The sequence below is a fragment of the Olea europaea genome, chromosome 14 (assembly GCF_002742605.1).
Source record: "Olea europaea var. sylvestris chromosome 14, O_europaea_v1, whole genome shotgun sequence".
Classification (NCBI taxonomy): domain Eukaryota; kingdom Viridiplantae; phylum Streptophyta; class Magnoliopsida; order Lamiales; family Oleaceae; genus Olea; species Olea europaea.
The window spans coordinates 13,395,069-13,411,013 of record NC_036250.1 but is presented as its reverse complement, the minus strand read 5'-3'; the positions used below and the strand labels follow the sequence as shown (position 1 = coordinate 13,411,013).

The following is a 15,945-nucleotide window of genomic DNA, read 5'->3' as shown; positions in this document are numbered from 1 at the left end:
CCCAGCCAAGATAATTCCACTCTTTGCGTACAGCCTTTCCCTCACCCTCTCTATACTAATAATCTTTAGGACCATTTCAACTTGTCAAAGAAAAACCATTAAAAAAAGCTCTAACATCAGAAAAATAAATTACTAAAACGGATAATTCTACTTTACCATCCTTTTTGCATGCTTCCCATTTTTCCATCACTTATTTTCCCTTCATTTCCTTAATTCAGTTCTTCATGCCAATAAAACTTCTATGGACACAGAGAAAGAGAAATCCAATATCCCTGAAAAATCCCAGAGTTTTGTGTCTAGAAACAATGAAGATGAAAAAAATGAGGGGTACCAGCATGATTCTGATTTGAAAGATGAAATCACCACCGCTGAAGCTGCGGAACCGCCACCTGATGGTGATGCTGAAGCCAAACAAGACAATGTTGCTGCTGCAGGCTCTGACATGGAGATTAAAGAGGGAGAAGAGTCATGTGATGTAAAGAATTCAGAGTCTTCTCCTTCACCTCCTGATCTGAGTAAAGTCTCGGAAGAGATTGATCAATATATCTTCAACTTGTCAATCTCAAAACGAGATGATTCCAATCCCCCCGATGTGCCTATTTTCGTTGAACAATTCGCCATTCTTGTTGAAGCAAAGATCGAAGACTATGATTCCGATGATTCTCCTGTGAAAAAGTGTTCAGAACAAGATTCAACTTCATTTCTGGATACCATCAATCGAGTTTGCAGGTTATCAACTGCACTTCTTGAATTCTCTTCAGAGTATAAATATGCTTATACAATTAATCGAATTGGTGGCATTCTCCAACGTGCAATGTCATACTTTGAGGAAGAATTCAAATCACTCCTTGATGATCATAAATTGTCCGCTTCAGAACATAATAATAATGATTCAAAGCCGAGGCAATCTACATCATCAAACCCTAATCAAGACGCACCAGAACCTGGCCCTGTGGAGGAAACTAATTCTCCAGCATACTCGGAAGAAAATTTATCAAACTTGATTAGATTATCCAGGGCAATGATTGTAGGAGGACACGAATCCGAATGTCGTTTCGCTTATTTTGTAGCAAGAAGAAATGCATTGGAGGAAAGTTTACATAAGCAAGGATTTGAAAAACATAGCATTGATGATGTGCAGAAAATGAACTGGGAATCACTGGAGAGAGAGATCGTGGCCTGGCTCAAGATTTTCCGGCAATGCGCCACAGTGCATTTTCCGAGTGAGAGGAAACTCTCTGATGCAATTTTCTCCGACTATCCATTGATATCGGAGAGCCTGGTTAGCAGCCTGTCGCGAAACATGGTGATTCAGCTCCTGACTTTCTCCAGGGCTGTTGCAATGACGAAACGTGCTGCTGAAAAACTGTTCAAATTTCTTGATATTTACGAGGTTTTGAGGGATGTCCTTCCGACAATGGAGAGCTTATTGTCAGTGGAGATTATGGATGAGCTTAAAACGGAGACATCGTTGATTCGGAGCTGGTTTGCAGAGTCCATGATTTCCATTTTTGGTGAACTCGAAAACTCGATTAAGGCTGACTCAGGTAAGACGCCGGTTCCAGGTGGTGCAGTTCATCCATTGACTCGTTACACCATGAATTATCTTAAATATGCATGCGAGTACAAGGATTCACTAGAGCAAGTTTTTCGAGAACATCAGAAGATTGATAGAGTCGAGTCCGTGACGGGGTCTGAATTCGAATACAATCCAGAAGCCCAAGTCCAGAATGTTAACAATGATCAGACAGAAAAGCAATCCCCATTCCAACTACAGATGGTGAAGGTGATGGATTTATTGGATGGAAATCTTGATGCTAAATCAAAACTTTACAAGGACATTTCATTGAGCTCCATTTTCATGATGAACAATGGACGGTACATATTGCAGAAGATCAAAGGATCAACCGAAATCAACAGCCTGATGGGAGACACGTGGTACCGAAAAAGATCATCGGATCTCAGGAAATATCACAAATGTTATCAGAGAGAAACGTGGGGAAAATTATTGAGTTGTTTACATCCTGAAGGATTGAATGTTAATGGGAAGGTAGTGAAGCCAGTTCTGAAGGAGAAATTCAACAGTTTCAATAAAATGTTCGACGAAATTCACAAAACACAGAGTTCTTGGGTTGTGAGCGATGAGCAGCTTCAATCCGAGCTTAGAGTTTCGATATCGAACATGGTAATTCCGGCCTATCGGTCGTTTTTAGGCAGGTTCAGTTCTATTTTTACTCCTGGCCGACAAACGGAGAAGTACGTAAAGTACCAGCCGGAAGATATCGAGACGAATATCGATGAACTATTTGATGGAAATGCAGCTCCATCGGGAAAGAGGAGAGTATAAATATATAATGCTGTAATCGAGAAAAAGTTCCTGGAGAAGCCGTTTTTCTTCATGGGATTTGATTTGGTTCAAGGCTGTCCGAAAATTACAAGTATCTTCGCCATGACCTGAAATATGAGCTCATTCCTTTTCTTTTTTCTTTTTAAATAGCTGTAGAAGCTATGCGTTTTCCCCTTTCTTTGTTTACAATTTTTTTTTTTCCTTTTTTCCCAACTTTTTAATTGAGCTGATTAGAACATATGAATATGGTTTATACACAAGCCATCATTGATCGTGCTGTATGTTTTTATAACAATCTGTAGTTGTTTATTTTAGATTTCATTTTTTCTGCCAATAGTTCAGATTTCAGGTTTCATCGGGCAGCACCCCTTCTCCCGATGTTAATATTATGAAACAACTTAGCATACATATTTTTAAGAGAGAATTGCAATCATGGTATCAAACCTTTCATTTTATGGCAAACTTCACTAAAGCCTTTAGTTTGTGCCATTTACAGTTCCAAACCTCTGAAATATGTTATGCTATGAATAAATAACATTTTTGACATTCTTTATTATGACGTGACACACCAAATTTTTGTTCTTTGTATCCTAATCATGGTAGGTCCTGGTTATGGAAGTGAACTTTCAAGAAAACGAGAGATTAAGATTCTTAATCCTACTTTAATTTTGCTTAACAAGGAAGTTAATCAAGTTCAATGGACCAAATTTATTGATGATGGCAAATGTGGTTCCTGGTAATAGGTAATGTATTTAAAGCGTTCATTGAGCATGTTCGGAAAGCATTTATAAACAATTTAATTATAAATAAATAAAAATGAATAATGAATAAGTAGATAGTACTTGTTGACTACTAAAAACATGTTAATAAAAAGTATTTTGAATATTTATAAACCTGAACAAAATATAGGTATTTTCATTTTGTTAATACTACATTCTGAAAAACAAAGAGAGGAAAAGTATGCATTTGCACAAAAACGTGGACTCTGTAATCGACAATACCGAGAATTTGTAAGAAGTAATTTCACCATATATATAGAAAAAAGAGAACAATGAATCGCATAGACGAAGATATCGAGGGTAGATTTTTAAATATGTTGTTTCACACCAACTTAGTGAAATAAAGAATTTTGTTCAATATATAAAACAAAAAAAACATATTTTTATATTCACTAATCTTTAAAGAGATTTCTCAGAAAGAAAGAGAAAATAAATAAAAAAAAATCGAAATCTCTTCTCATAACACCACGTTATGACTCCAATTAAAGTTCTTATTTTCACTCACTTTTTCATATAAATTCCCAACCATTTGTCATAATTTATTGTAAACCTTATTTTAATTAGCAAATCTTGCTCCTCATTAATGTTTATAATATTTTTCCACATTAACATAATACATAAAAGAAAATCTTAATAAAAGATATATGAGGTGTTAATTAATTAAAGTTGATTAAAAAAAAACAGCAAAAATGAAGAAAACAGTTGGAAACATTACTGAAAAATGAGCAAAATTTGCAAACTTTCATGTCAAATAAAATGTAATACAGTCAACATAAACATAAAAAATAATTCAATCAAGAACGATCATTTATAGTCATTTATGAATTTTTATGTTATGCTATGATTGCATATCACCGGGGATACAGTAAAGGACGTTCCAAAGGTCTTATTTATAGAAGGGGAGAGGATGTGAGTGAGATATATTCCAAAACTCACCAGCCTTTATGAAGGGTCACAACCTATCATGTCGCTAGCCCACCATTGGTGCGTCGCAATAGCGCTAGCAGTGTTATTTTATGCAGAGACCTGTTGCTTGAGCGACATTCTCACCATTCAAGATCTTGGCTAGTTTTGATTCATTCTTTTTACTTTGGACTGTAATTTCTCATTCATCCAAAATTGGTTTCGAGATTCTAAATATAACACAATTATCTACTCGTTGAGTAGAATAAGTTAGTGTATTTATTTTCATACTTTGACTATCAAATTAAGTTAAATCATTTGGCCGAAGTTGATACAAAAGTCACTATACCATGGTTTTATACTTGACTAATTCCAACAATCCCCCACATGAATGACAATTCCACAATATGCAACCCACTATGCAAATGATATGCATACTCTAAAAAAAAGGAGTACATACAACAAGCTATAGTATCAAGATATGTGGCTTGTGATTTTGAACCTTCCTTAGTCGAATACAATTGAATTTACTAAGAGCTTGTTTGAGAGTGATCAATATTTGATTTTAATCTAAATCAAAGTCAAACAATCAATATTAATCGGATCTTTCATGGATCCCACAACTTTCAACTACACATTTCAAAAACTTCTATCACAATCTACTCAAAAAATCTAATTTTAATCCCTACAAAACATATACTAAGTTAATTGATGAACTCGATGTCTTGAACCGTTTAGCCATTCATGTAAATTAAAACAATTGCACCAACACCATAACTCATCTAACTACTTCGATTCTCGTGGTTGTGTTAATTTTGGCTTTGAACAACTCTTGGTTTCATAAGTGCTTTAAGAAAATTTAAACTCAAATTTTTGTAGAAGCGGCCCCACTTCACAATTACATAAGTGACCTCCTATAGTATCGTATCATACATATCTTGGTTACTTCCAAGATATAAGAATCATTAAAGGTATAAACTTTTATTCTAGCACTTTAAATCTATATAAATAGGATTAAGTACGTTATATTAAACCTTCCATAACTTACTTGTCCCATTTAATAAAGATCTAGTGATCACCAATCCACAAGGTTGGGATATTGTTATGGTGACTCTGTTTAATAGGCTTTAGGCCCATTTCACTCGAAAGATGGTATATTTGATCTCCTGGAAGCCATTTTGTCAAAGGATCTATTATGTTTTCCTTCGATTTAACACAGTTGATTGAAATTATACAATTCGATATCAATTGTTAATTGTATTATATCAAGATTTACCATTATACATACCATTTTGTGTACTCTCAATTTCCGAATGATTATCACAATGTATAATAATCACAAGTACCAATTTCCCAACATGGAATATCCTCGAGAAATTTACTAAGCCATTTTGCTTCTTTTCCAATTTTGTCTAAGGTAATAAACTCAGATTTTATTATAGATTGATTTATACAAGTTTGTTTAAACAATTTCCAAAACACAGCGCCGCCACTGCTAGTAAACATATAAACACTTGTAGACTTTGAAGCCTTTGTGTCAGATTTGCATCAGTATATCCGTCTACCACTGCAGATATCTTGAGTAGTGTAATCCATAACCATACATGTGTCTTGGGTATCTAAGAACTCTGGTTAATGCCTCCCAATGATCGTTACTTGGATTACATGTAAATTTTACTCAACTTGTTGACTACATATGCTTTACCTAGAATCGTGTAGCTGGTAATGTACACCAAGATGCCTATAATACATGAATATTCTAATTGAGTTATGGGATCACCAGTATTTTTCGCTAAGTGTAAAACTTAAGTCTAATGGTGTCTTATAGTGTTTATCATCTTACGCCTTAAACTTCTAAGTATAGACGCAACATAATGTGATTGAGACAACAACAAACCATCAAGTATCTTAGAGATTTTAATCCGTAATATCACATCAACAACTCTCATATCTTTCATGTTAAAGTGTTTATTAACATTTTCTTAGTTACGGTAATGACATTCGAGTTATTTCACATGATTAACGTATCATCAACTTACAGACATACAATCACGTTTTCCTTATATGTGTTTTTGATGTAAATACATTTATGACATTCATTAATTTGGAAGCCATTTGACAATATAGTTTTGTCAAATTTTTCATGTTATTGCTTCGATGCTTGTTTTAATTCATACAACGATTTTACAAGCTTACACACCTTTTTCATCTTTTCTAGATCAAAAAACCATTCAGGTTATTTCATACATATTTCCTCTTCTAATACATCATTCAAAAATGTAGTCTTGACGTCCATTTGATATATTTCTAGATTATGCAATGCCGCAATTGAAATCAACAATTGAATTGATGAAATCCTTGTAACAAGTGAATAACTATCGAAGAAATCTAGTCATTTCTTTTGTCTATACCCTTTAGCTATTGATCTAACTTTATATATGTCTATTGATCCATTCGACTTCAATTTATTTCTTTTAATGATGCATTTGCAGTCTAAAATTTTGTTTCCCTAAGGGAGTTCAATCAATGCCCAAGCACGATTATGCATAATAGATTTAATTTCATTATTAACTTCTTCTTTCTAGAAAAGGAGTTTTGGGAGTGGACATTGCTTCGTTAAATGTCCTTGGATCATTTTATAGTAAATACGTTAGAAAATCTAGACCAAAGTTCTTTTGAATACTCTGCCTTTTCTAGCACTTGGTTTTCATCTATTTGATGATTACTATCTTCTTGATGGTCTCCATTTGCAGTATCATAAGTTCTTTTATGTGAGCTTACATTTTTTTACAAGAAAATATATTTTTAAAGAAAGCAGTATTTCTTGATTCAATAATAGTAACTACATGTCATCATATACTTCTAATTTGTGAACCACAAATCGATATGCATTACTATTGTTTGCATATCCGATAAAGACAATCTATTATCTTTGGTCCAATATTTACTTGTTTAGTTTAGGTATTTGTACCTTTACTAAAAACCTCACACTTTAAGATATATGTAGAAAGGTTTTCGAGCTATCCATAACTCATAAGATGTTTCCACTTTTGTGTGGTATTTTATTAAGGATATGATTTGCAAAAAGTATAGCTTTGCTTCGCAAATTTTGAGGTAAGCTTGATCTTATCAACATTGCACTCATCATTTCCTTAAATGTTAGATTTTTGTGTTCAGCAAAACCGTTGGATTGAGTTAAGTATGGTACTGTTGTTTGATGAATGATTCCAGATTCTGGACAAAATTCTTCAAACGGTGCAAAATATTCTCCACCTTGATTACTACAAATCGTCTTCATTCATTTTTCAAGTTGATTTTCAACTTTAGTTATATAGTGATTAAACATTTCTAAAGCTTCATCTTTGCTTTTCAACAAGTATACATAATAGTATCTTTTTACCACCTTTTGTTTGAACAAACTTTAAATCACTTATATTTGTGAGTAAGTTCCAAAGGTGTTATGCTTCCTTCAGTCAAATGAAATGGTGACTTTGACTAACTTTGCCTCTAAACAATTTTCGTGTTTTTCATATGTATTAAAATGCATACTTGGTAATAAATTTAAATTCATTACCTTGCATATAGATCTAAAGTTTACATGTTCTAAACTGTGATGCCATAAATTAGACGACTCAAGAATAGAAGCAGAAGAAGACAATCTATTCCTTGAGTTATTCGATACAATAGTAAGGACATTCATCTTATATAATCCATCTTTTACATAGCATTTGCAAACATACATATTGTTCTTAGTAAGTACAAAATTATCAGATACAAAGACTAATTTAAAGTCATTCTTACTTAACAAAGAACCCGACATTAAGTTCTTACAAAAATTCGACACATGAAGAACGTTGTTAAAGCTGAATTCCTTGCTTTGAGTCGTCTTCGAAATTTCTTTGCCTTGTCCTTGAATCTTTGAGCTTGAAAAGTTTTCCATGAACAACTTCTCAGCATCGGTTGAAGTGTAGGATGAAAGCATTTATTTGTCGGCACAAATATGACAGGTAGCACCCGTAACCGCCAACTATTCTATGGTTGTTACATTCTGAAATAAGGGTCAACAAGTTTATATATAATATACCATCAGATATGGCATCAAATTCGATTATATTCGCTTGGGCTTACTTTTTAGGTTCACAATAATCAATAAAGTGATGTTCAGCCTTTCTATAATTATAGCAATTGCCCTTGAAACTTCTTTGCATTCTTGTTGGAGGATTCGATGGAATGCTTCTTCTTCTTGTTCTTGATATTTGATTCCACCACATTAGCCTTAGCTTGCCATATATGACTCCCAACACGGTTGTCCGAATTTCGGTTATCTTCTTCAATTCTCAATCGGACGATGAGCCCTTCAATATTCATTTCCCTGCACTTATAGTTGAGATAATTCTTGAAGTCTTTCCACATGGATGGAAGTTTGTTGATAATTGCAGCCTCTTGATTTACTCAAAGACGAGTTCTTGGCGTGAATGTCATAAAGAATTACCTACAATTTTTGTACTTGACCGATGATCGTCTTTGAATCTACTATTTTGTAATCCAAGAATTTTCTCCCAATGAACTTAGATCTGGCATCTTCAGTCTTGTATTTATTCTTCAAGGATTCCCTTAGTTCCTTTGAAGACTTCATGGAACCATACACATTGTACATGTTTTCCAACCTATTCAGTATGTAATTCTTGTACAAGAAGTTTGAATGTTTCCAAGTATCCAACGCTATTAATGATGCCCTATTATTTTTCCTTCTTGCATAGTAGGAGCATCTTCATTCAAGAACTTCGCCAAGTTCAGGGTAGTGAGATAGATCAACATTTCTGTTGTCATCTCCTGAAATTGACCCCATTAAATTTCTTTCGTTTCTCTCCATGTGTAATGGAGTTTGTGCAAGTAGTAGGAATGACAATGGCAACTGGATGAATCATCACAGTAGGAACCAAGTTGGGAATAACGCTTTTCGAAGTTCCCATACTTGAAGAAGTATGGTATTGTTACGGGTGTAAATGGATTGGATCCATCTAAATTCCATATGATCCTTTAAGAATAATTATCCGATCCAATTCAATTAGATAATCCAATGGATATTTGATTGTTAAATCAACATCTAATTTGCTATGTTATTGGATATTTGATCTAATAACCCAATTTGAAATTGAAAAAATCAGAAAGCTAAAAATTTTATATTACTCAAACTTTAAGCCCAAAAATTAATAGGCCCGTATTGCTTTGTGGAAATTACACAATTCCCTACTTTGAAAATTTACAATTCTAAAATAAGATGGGTAGTTTAACCTTTCAAAGATAAGAGGTTTTATGTTAATAAATATTTTTACTAAATATATATACTCCATTACGCACACAAACCCTAATTAATTCTCAATATTCTCTCTCTACGTTTCTCTCTCGTCTCACTCTCTCTGTGTATTCCCTGATAAAACGTAGTGGTGGAAAATTTGCATGTGGTGGTGGATCTACTGGTGTTGGGGAAGATGTGGTGTAGTGGTTGCATAGTGGTGGCGGATCTGTGAGGTATGGGAGTGTGTGTGGTGTGGTGGTGGTATGGGAAGATGGTGTTTGGTGGGTGGATGTGGTATGGTGGTGGCGGACCTGTGTGGTCGAAATCTACATGGTAATGGCGGATCTGCATTATGGTGGGAAAGATGTGGTGTCGTTGTTGCGTGATGCTGGCGGATCTGCGCGGTGTGAGGGTGTGTGTGGTGTGGCGACGGTGTGGGGGTGTTGTTATAGGGCGATGGTGTGGTGATGTGGCAGTGCGTGGGGTGATGATTTTGTTTGTTGTGGCAGTGATGTGTTGATTTTGTTTGAGAGAGTAGTGTTGCTGTAGGGTAATGGCGGTGGTGGTTCCGACAGCGACGGTGGTGTTGGTGATTTTGGAGGCAGTGGTTGTTTGGTGATTGTTACAGATTAATTAGTTGATTGTGACCATTAAATTGGTTAATTTTTGACCAATGTGACAAAAAAAGAAGAAGATAAAAACAGTGTGTGATCTAAAAAATTAGTAATTTGTGACTGTTTAATAAGTTGTGACCTATAATATTTGTGACTTGCGACCCATAAATAAATTGCGACGTATAAAATTTTTATCTGTGATCGACGAACAAATTTGTGACCTATAGATGTTTTGAATTGTGGTCGTAAAATAATTTGTGACATTTAAAATTCTGATTTGTAACCGAAAAATAATATGTGACTAATTAAACTACAATCTGTGATCAAATTGTATAGATCCGTGACTTTAATATATTAATTAATAAATAAAATAAATAAATAAATTAATTAATTAAATTGTTAACTAAAAATTAACGAATATTTGATTTTTGAAATTTAAATCTTGATTAGGAATCGAGAAACCAATTGAGCCTGTTGGTTCTTGATTCAGATACCCATTCGGGTATTTAACTTAAGAAGAATTGCTCAATTCAATTCAATTCAATTATGTTCAAGTTCGATACAGTTTGAATTTTTTGCCGAGCCTGGGATACCCCCAAAAGTCATCATCTTTCATGAAGGATTGCAACCCATTTGAGCTCTGGGCTATCGATGGATTGAGCAAAATCTCAACTAGTTTTCCCTCTTTTTTTTTTTTATTATTTTTTTTCATCTTTGGGCAGTAATTTGTCATTCATCTGAAATTGGTTTCGAAATTCTAATATGCCACGTTTATTTACTCGTTGAGTGGAATAAGTTAACTATTTATTTTCATAATTTGGTTAACGGATCAAGTCCGAATATTTGGCCAAAGTTGACACGAAAGTCACTATACCATGGTCTTACACTTAACGAATTCCAACAGTTTCACCATTACAAATTTGTGATGTAGATAATACCATTATTTAATATAAAGAATTTGTTTTATTGCTAAAAAATTCATTTTTTGGACCTGGTTAAAAAAAATTATTTTATTAGTAAGCCAATCAATGGTTTTAGTGTTAAGACAAGGGAAACATGTCATTTAATGATAAAAGGACACTGCAAAGGTGGTTTATATGTTCCACCTAGATAATCGGAGTTATTTTTTTCTAATCACTTTTGATCAGGATCAATGGAAATGTTGTACCAATACAACGGTCATCCACATGCATCTTCTTGACAGTTCCAAAATAAAGGCCTCGTGAGGTCATAGGATCTAATACAAATCTTTCATTTGTAATAGTCGTCAGTTACGCAAACTTAGTAGATTGCCTTTTCTTTGTCTAGCCATTCTAATATTTTTCATGAAGTTTATTGTGATTTATGGGACCATTTCTAGTTGTGTCTCTTGAAAATTTCAGATACTATGCTTGTTTAGAGGATGATTTTTGATAAGTGTGTTTTTATACACTTATTTGGCCATAAAACATGACTAATTATTGATCAAATCGTTTGAATTATGACTTAATTCTATACAATTTTGTTTTGTAGGACCATAGTGATGAAGGGGGGGGGGGTCCAAGAGAAAAGAAACTAAAAAGGACCAAAATTGAATAAAATCAAAGTTCAAGGACCAAAATGCAAATAGTTAAAAGATGACCGGGAAGGATAAACAAGAATGTGAAATAGTTAAGAACAAATTTAGTGAGCACTTGAAGTATTGGGAGAAGAAAAAAAGAGAAAATATCTAAAAGAATAAAGAATTAAATTCGGGGATCAAAATGCAACATTTGGAAGTTCTTATAACTGGGCAATAACCCAGTTGTTTTGAGTAGGCGACTACCCAACATCAAGAAATAATTATCGAGGCGAAAACTTTAGAGTGGGCGACTGCTCGAGTTTTGCCTAGGATTAAAAGTGAGCATTGCTTGGGGATTCGTGATTCTAGTGCGTCTCTCATTCATTAATTTCATCAAACTTGCATTCAAATATTATTTTACATTTAATTTTATTTAATTCATTCATAATTGCATGCATAGTTTATTTTCGTTATAATTTCATCATAAGAAACATTCTCATCATTTTTGTTTCGGTTTAAAGCCACGATACTTAAAATTGAACTAAATCAATCCCTGTGAGACGATATTTGAAAATCTAAGTTCCACTTTATTACTTGTTGCGAACTGTACACTTGCAGTGTTTTAAATCGAAATAATATTTTCGTAAACAAGTTTTTGGCTTCATTGTCGGAGATTGAGTTTTAGTTTGATTTTATTTATCTTGGCACTAATTTGAACTTCTACCTGTATTTTTGTATTTTTTGTTCCGTTTCAATTTATTTTTTTCTTTTCTTTTTCAGGAAAAAAGACTAAAAATAGAAGCATAGCAAATGGCTGTAATTGATTTCAATAAAATGCTCGTACACGACTTCATCATAAGACAACGCAACTGGCAACTCAAGAAATTGATAAGGGAGATATGCTTGTGGGAGATTTCATTATAGGACAGTGACTATGAGATATACAAACGGAATGTGAACTAGATGAAACAGTCTTGGGTGACTTGGCTGCTACATTATTTCTCTCACCAAAATTTGACGTAGGTGATTTGCCTGTAGGATTATTTCTTCCACCTATTATTAATGAACAACAATTAAGGGAATCACATCCGCTAGTCTTCCAGCAAATATAGAAAGAGGAGGAGACTTTTCATGAGCATGTCATTGTTTCTTTGCCACAAGTTTCGAATATGGACGTTGAACTCGATAAAACCTCAATTAACGAAGAGGAGCATCAAAAGGCCGAAAAGTTAATCACAATGGACCAAAAAGAGTTAGTAGCATTCAAAGAAGAGAAAATAAGTATGCAATCCCTTGACTTCATCATTTGCTCAAAAATTAAATTTGTGGTTAAACCTTATGAAAAAATTGATGTGTACATTCTCGACTTCGAAATGGGTGATGGCGAAAAGTCACACTATTTGGAGAAGGACAAGGTCAAAATTTAGAGGAAACTTGCAATATAGAACAAATTTGAATTAAGCAAGCTAAGGAGGACATCCAAAGCCATATTCAAAGTGCCGTGAAACGCTTATGCAAAAGTTTAGTTCTAGACTTTAAATTAAGCGCTTAATGTGAGGCAACCCATTTTTTCTATTCCATTTTTTTTTTCATTTTGGTTAGTTATTGCATTACACGTAATTTTAAGGATTGCTTTAATTTAGGAACTCATGCATTTAAATAGTTTGTTTTGAACACATTTTAGGTAGTACTTTAAGACTTGCATTGGTAACTTAGACATTTTTTTCTATTGAGTTCAATTTACTTAAGCTTATCGGTAACATCGTAGCATTATGTTGAGCTTACATTGATGTGATATGCATTTATAAGGTTGTACTTAGATTTCAATCTTCAAACAATTAGAAAAACTTTTCTTCTCCTCGCTATAGAATTTTTGCAGGGACATGCAATCTATTAGATAGTTTTTCTAAAAGTTAGAAGATTAGAATTTTTCATGGTGTGAATTTATTGCAAATATTTAAATCTTATATGCTATGACTAACATTTGTTTTAAATTTTTGGAACAGAAAACTAAAGCCTAGCAGCAAGGAAAAGTGACAATTATCATGACGTTTACCGGTCGGGCCAGCTTGACCCCTCAACTTATCTGCACATACCTTGGCAAGTTTCTGATCCTCTACTTTATTTTTATTGTTTTTAGTCTTATATTAAGGATAAGGGAAAATTGCAGCCGAGATACCAAACCTTTCGTTTATTAGTAGATTTTGCCAAAACCTTTAGTTTGTGCCACTGGAGGTATCAAACCTTTCAAAAATCAGCACCCGAAGTCCAAATGGATGGAAACCGTCCGTTTGACCGTTAGTTGACCAATAAAATTAAACATTGACCAATTTTTGACTAATTGAAAAGGGTAAAAAAGTAAAAGTACTTAACCCTATAATAAAACAATTAAAATAAATAACTAAAACAAAAAAAAATACTATTCATCTCCTTCTTCACCCACCCCACCCTACCCCCACCCCATCCCGAATTTAATTAGAGGGAAGATGAGTGTTTTGCAATATAAAGAAGGCGTGAGTTCTAATGATCTTCAGATATGGAACAATGACGCATTTGATAATGGAGATCTTAAAGAAATTTCAGGGAATAAGCCTTCATGGAGTCCTATAAAGCCCATGTTGTTGAATTCGACAGAGTTGATCATCTCGGATTCTTCGAGCAAAGAGAATGAGGGTCCTCTATTTGAGAACCCAATTTCTTCTGTTTCTTCTTCTCTCAGATCTGTTGTGGCACCCTTCAAGCCGGTTAATGTGAATGGAGCTTCGGAGAATTTGAAAACTAGAGGAATTTCAAAACAGGCTTTTGAAGAGAAGGTGGATTTGAAGAGTTTCGATGAGGAAATCGAGGAGATTGAGATGGAAATTAAAAGATTGACTTCAAGATTAGAGGCTCTGAAACTGGAAAAGGCTGATAGTATGATTTGGATGGGGTGGGGGTAGCGTGGGCGTGGGGTATGGTGAAGAAGGAGATGAATAGTATTTTTTTTTGTTTTAGTTATTTATTTTAATTGTTTTATTATAGAGTTAAGTACTTTTACTTTTTTACCCTTTCCAATTAATCAAAAATTGGTCAATGTTTAATTGTATTGGTCAACTAACGGTCAAACGGACGGTTTCCATCCATTTGGACTTCGGGTGCTGATTTTTGAAAGGTTTGGTACCTCCAGTGGCACAAACTAAAGGTTTGGGCAAACTTTGCTAATAAACGAAAGATTTGGTATCTCGGCTGCAATTTTCCCTAAGGATAATGTCATGTATAAGTTCCGCGAGGGGGGGGGGGGTGGCATAATTTTGAAATTGTGGCACCTATTTTTCCTTGCATTGATCGTATTCATCAACAACTGTGTTTAATTACTGCATTGTGTGCTTGTCGAGTGTTTAAAAAAATTGCATATTTTATTCAATTTTATGTTTCTATGTACTTGTGGCGGCTTGATAGCATTGCCAGCTATGATGTGAACTTTAGAATAGGTATGCGTTATGAACTGTGGATGTGGTGCAGAATTTTATTAACTTGTACTCTATGATGTGATACTTAACATTCTTTGTGCACACACTCATGCTTTACATGTTAGGTTAGTGATTGGGATCATGAACAAGGTAGGAGAAAACCAGAAACCCTCTAGTGTGGTAACACGTAAACCATTTTTAGAATAGTTTGGAGACGGTTGAACAATTACAGGGGAACATTGAGATAGGTAATGATTCCGTGCATGAAATTCTACTATGTTGATTGTCTAGACCAATAAGATGAAGATTAAGTGAAAGTCTAAAGTTGGGGGTTGGTTTTAAAAGCTGAATGTCTAAAAAAACAAAGAGGGGCATAAAACTAAAGTGTGTAAAAATAACACTTCTTTTAAAACCTTTATGACTTAGCAAGTAAGCCTGTAAGGGTATTTTGAAGCATGATGTCCTAAAGCCAACTGGTTTGGGAGTTATCGACCAAAAGCTGCTACAGGGGTCCTATAGAAAAGCAAAAAGGGAGAAGTTTATAAAAAATCATCTTATCGAGCCTTTATAACTCTAGTGAATAAGCCTGTAAGGGTTTAAAACCAGCCGTAAAGCCAACTGGTTTGAGAGTCATCGGCTAAAGCTCGCTATAGGGGTTATATAGAAAACAAATGAGAAGATAACAATATAAAAAAGGAGCAGAAAATAAGTTAATAAAAGATACAATAACATGAAGAATGCCCTTGGATATTTAGTAGATAAAACTACACCTTTGATACGAGACAAGTAGCTTAGTTTAGTCTTCAAGGTTGAAGCAATCAAAATAAGAGAGCCTCTGCTTATTAACATGTGAACTTGTAAGAATGAGACCTACTCAAGCTAAGAGAAGGAAGATAATGCATTTATTTAAACTCCTACCATTAGAACATACCCCGAAATGATTGAGTAAAAAGAATAATTTTGGGGGGTGCAACTCTTGAGCGAGGAAATGATATATTTGACCACCATGGGTCG

At 34.2% G+C, this 15,945-nt stretch overlaps 1 protein-coding gene across 1 annotated transcript; it reads left to right on the top strand.

Annotated features, from left to right (window-relative positions):
- Positions 1–219: 219 nt before the first annotated feature.
- On the top strand, positions 220–2,643 carry LOC111409235 (exocyst complex component EXO70B1-like). The gene has a single exon (XM_023039245.1). It carries the CDS (start codon positions 242–244, stop codon positions 2,345–2,347), a length of 2,106 nt encoding a protein of 701 aa, XP_022895013.1. The 5' UTR covers positions 220–241; the 3' UTR covers positions 2,348–2,643.
- The last annotated feature ends 13,302 nt before the right edge of the window (positions 2,644–15,945 follow it).

What these genes read in the sequence shown, in the direction of transcription:
- LOC111409235 (XM_023039245.1), top strand. Translation starts at nt 242, where the DNA reads ATGGACACAGAGAAAGAGAAATCCAATATCCCTGAAAAATCCCAGAGT.